The 4100-nt window shown below is 37.3% G+C and overlaps 1 protein-coding gene across 1 annotated transcript; it reads right to left on the bottom strand.

The window, feature by feature from the left end:
• Positions 1–1413: 1413 nt before the first annotated feature.
• Csnk2a2ip (casein kinase 2 subunit alpha' interacting protein) lies at positions 1414–3594 on the bottom strand. Its single transcript, XM_076866982.2, has one exon. The coding sequence runs from the start codon at positions 3592–3594 to the stop codon at positions 1414–1416; it is 2181 nt and encodes a 726-aa protein (XP_076723097.2).
• Positions 3595–4100: the final 506 nt, after the last annotated feature.

Here is a 4100-nt window from a genome sequence, read left to right as displayed (position 1 = left end):
TATGACAGAATTTTTGGTTTAAAATGTAGGAGAGACATTGTAAAATCTGTGTATTGTAAAAAAAAAAAAAAAAAAAACAGTCTGGCTGAAGCACCAGGAGATTGGAGAAGGGTAAGAAATCAGTGTTGATAATTGATCATACTTCAGTCATAAAAGGAATCTTGGAATTTATCCAGAAAACCAGGATTATAAGCAGTGGATTAACATCAAATTTATGTCTCAGAAATATATTCAAAAGGAAAAAATGCTTAATTGCTTGCTTACAAGGTATTTCCATAATCCAGATGACAAATGCCTGTGATCACAACTAGGAGAGTAACAATGGAGATGAAGAGGAAGGTTGGATTACAATAATAATAAAGCTATGGAATTCATGGACTTGGAGAGGGGCAGGCAATGAAACAAAGAGTCACACCTGACACCACAGTGGATAGAGGGACATCCACTATAATAAGAAATGAATAAGGCAAATGACTGCAGAGGTAAAGACATAAATGGTAAAAAGTAAAACTTATGAATTCTGCCTTGGCCATGTTGAGTTTGAGATACTACAGTGTGTTCCAACTGGAAATGTTGAATATGTGTTCTAATGATCAGAAAAGATATGGGGTGGAGAAGGACGATGGAGTCATTGGTATAGATAAGAACACTCTAATTCTATGTCCTAGGGACAGAGATGATCACTTAAGATGAGTGTAACAATAACTTCCTTCTCTTCCCACTATCCAGAGGAACAAAAGTATTTTTAAACAAATTTTTATTCACCCATTTGGTTGTATAAATAGAGGTGATCATAAGGTGACTTAAGGCTCCATAATTGAAATATTGTCATAAACATCATGAAGTAGGCTTATTTGTACTTGCTATTTTTTCTTCTGGTTTGCTAAATTTGCATAATTTATTAGATCACAGTGTGTGTGATATTGAGATAGAATAATATTTTTCTAGGAATACAAAACAGAAAGGGTTCCTCTCTATATTTTTTCACCCATTGAACATGATCAGAATTTTCTTTAGAGATAGGGAAACAATGAGCATAAATTGACTTGAGAATACTGTCATTATTATATCCTATAAGGAAGGAGGATAATGAATTAGACACTGTCAAAGGCCAGATGGATGATGTATTTTTGTTATTTGGCAAACTATGGTAAATTTATTTAATAAAAAATATATAGTAGCCACTATGAGGCAGACAGTTAAAAATACAAGATTTTGTTTTTAACTTCAGGAGATCTATTATTTAGCTAGCAAGTACACTTAAAATAGTTCTCCTTACATAGGTACTTCATCAGCTAAAATACACAGTCGTAGTTACTTTTTAATAAGAAAATTAATAAGCATGATAAGAAATCAAATATTAATCTCAAAGAACTAAGAGATCATTGCTTTCAAAGAGACAGAAAGTTAAATTTAATCAGGATTTTTTGTTTGGACGCTTTGGAAAAATTTGAGCAGTGCATTTGATCCCTTTGTCGCTTTTCTGATGGTGGGATTCCTCACAGACTTTGTTTTGGGAGGTGGTGACTGACTTTTATTTGATCTTTCAGGAAGTGGTTGGTGATCTTTATTGCATATAAACTCAAGCCAGGAGACCCCTGGAGGCAACCGATGGTAGCTAAGGACCTTGGTGACTACACAGCCTGAGAGGGCAGATGGAGCAGAGTCTTTTAAAGAAGGGAGTAAAGAGGGTAAGGCAAAAGAGGAAGAGGAAGAGGATGGAGAAGAGGAGGCAGAGGAAGAGGAGGAAGAGGAGGAGGAAGAAGTAGAAGGGTTTGGGTTCTCGGATTGTAGCAGAGAACTACTGTTTTTTTTAACATAAAGTAGCCAGTCAATAGCCTGGGGCTGCTGACTTGTGACTTTCTTCTCAGGGCATGTCAACCACGTTTTCTTCATATTAAGCCCTTGGATGATATTTGATTCAGAAGAGGGTAAAATCTGTGATATCTTCTTCATTTCTTCAATACTGTCATCAGGGACTTCATCAGGCTGATTTTCTTTCAGAGGTAATGAAACATAAGAATTCTCTGGCAGGCAGAGGATGAGAACTAATTTCACCTTTATTTTCCCCTCAAAATTGGCCTCAGGTGCTGGTATGGCAAAAAGTGTTGCAGAGCGAGGATCTCTCTTTCCTGAAATATGTCTACATTGAGACTTTATGCAGGAAGCACAAACCAAACAAACCGTATACATTGTTGAGAGGCGGGGACCAGGCCGAGGATTTGGCTTTCCCCTCATTCTTCGAAAAAGAATTTGCCTAGAGAGATCCTTCTGGATTCTGGTCTTGGAGATAGAGTTGACAATTTTATTTAACACTTGCTCAGGGATTGTTCCACCTTTAACAATGCAGGGATTACTACAATCTAAAGTCCAGGGAATTTCTTTATCTGATTCTTTCTTTGTACTAAAACTGAAGCTGCTTTTACTGGATAGCCTGGAACCTACTGTAGATATGTTCCTGAGGCCGTGTTTGGTGCTTGATGGTGATATGCCTATGACATTTGGTTTCAAATGATGGGATGATGGTAGTTCTGTGGCTTTGTATTTGTCACTTTGTGAAGTGCCATTCTGAGACTTGGAGTGACAAACTGGTGTGCTGAAAGTCTGAAAGTTGTGGTCAAAGGTAAATACCGTCTGAGACTTGGACTGGAACAGTGGAAAACTCTGAGACTGGTGGAAAGAATGTGGATGCCTTAATTTTAAATGGGACAAAGGTAAACTCAGAGGATTGGAACTGAAGTTCAATACAGATGTTTTCTGAGATCTGGAAGTAGGTAATGGTGAACTCAGAGTCATTTGCTTTGACTGCAAAAAAGGTGATGTCGGAAGGTAGTTAAGTGTTTCAGATTTGGTTTTGAGTGATGGTGAGCTCAATGATCTTTGATTTCGTTCCATTAAAGATGTCCAAAGGCAGTCCAATGAAGTTGTTTTCTGAGATTTTGATTGAAGTGATGTTGAGCCAAGGCATCTTTGGTTTAGTCCTAAAGAAGGTGATGTATAGATGATTTTTAGGGAAGGTGCTTCTTGGTGTTGGAGAGCAGAAAATGATGAACTTGGGACTCTTTGATTAGACTTCAGCAAAGGTGATGTGCAGCAAATGTCTAGGCTTGAAGATGAAGGTTTCGAGAGGGGTAGTTTTGAGCTTAAGGCTGTTTGATTGGCCTCCAGTGATGATGCTGTCTTGTTGAAGTCAAATGAAGATATAGTCGGAGGTTTGGGATGCAACAAAGGTAAATTTAGGTCTGTTGAAATGGGATGTGATGATCTGCGATAGAGGTCTGGTGAAGGTGTGCCTGGATATTTAGAGTCAGATAATGATGACTTCATAGCCCTGATAGGGAAGCTCTGTGTAAGTGTCACTTGAGATTTGGGCACTTGAGAAGGCAATATTGAGCAGCTTTGGACCATCTTGTTAGAGCTTAACGAAGGTGCTACAATATTTTTGCTATGGGATTGTACTTTGACCACAGATTGGTTTTTATGTTGATTTAGTTTTTCAGCAATGAACTTTTGTCTTAATGAATGGGCTTTGGTCTGTTGGTAAGACTGGCCTAATGGCACAAACTTTTGATCATAACATGCTAATGGCAACATCTTGTACGGTGGTGGTGTTGTTTTTAAAACCAGTTCCTATGTATGGGGATGTTTTAGTAGCTGTTAGAGTCTTTTAAGCCAGATCCCATTGGCAATGGACATTTTTAAATAAATACTATTTAGTAGTTTCTAACTTCTATCTTGCCACCTCTCTGTTAATTGCCAAAATTCATAGGATGATTCAAGATTAAGGTATAGATGAGATTGGTGGCGGGGAGTCAACATTGGAAATGATCCTTGGTCTTCTCTTCAATTTCCAAGAGTGTTTTTCCTCTTGAAGAAATAATCCCTGTTAACAAAATAGTGAAGAGAGTTCAGAAGAAATCCTGATAGGTAATTAATTTTCTTTAAAAACTGTGTTGTGACTAGAGCACATGCTTTAGAGCAAATCCCTGTCACTAACTGTGTCTGTGTTTAATATCACAGTGTATCTTAGTGTATCTTTTTAATTAAACTATCTAAATCCCAACTGACCATTTGTAAATAAGTAAATATAACATTTAATT

This window comes from Callospermophilus lateralis, chromosome 10 (assembly GCF_048772815.1).
Source record: "Callospermophilus lateralis isolate mCalLat2 chromosome 10, mCalLat2.hap1, whole genome shotgun sequence".
Classification (NCBI taxonomy): Eukaryota; Metazoa; Chordata; class Mammalia; order Rodentia; family Sciuridae; genus Callospermophilus; species Callospermophilus lateralis.
Note: the sequence above shows the minus strand (reverse complement) of the source record. Positions and strands in the feature narration are given on the sequence as shown.

Bases quoted from the DNA above. Each gene is read 5' to 3' on its own strand.
- Csnk2a2ip (XM_076866982.2), bottom strand. From the start codon at position 3,594: ATGTTGCCATTAGCATGTTATGATCAAAAGTTTGTGCCATTAGGCCAG.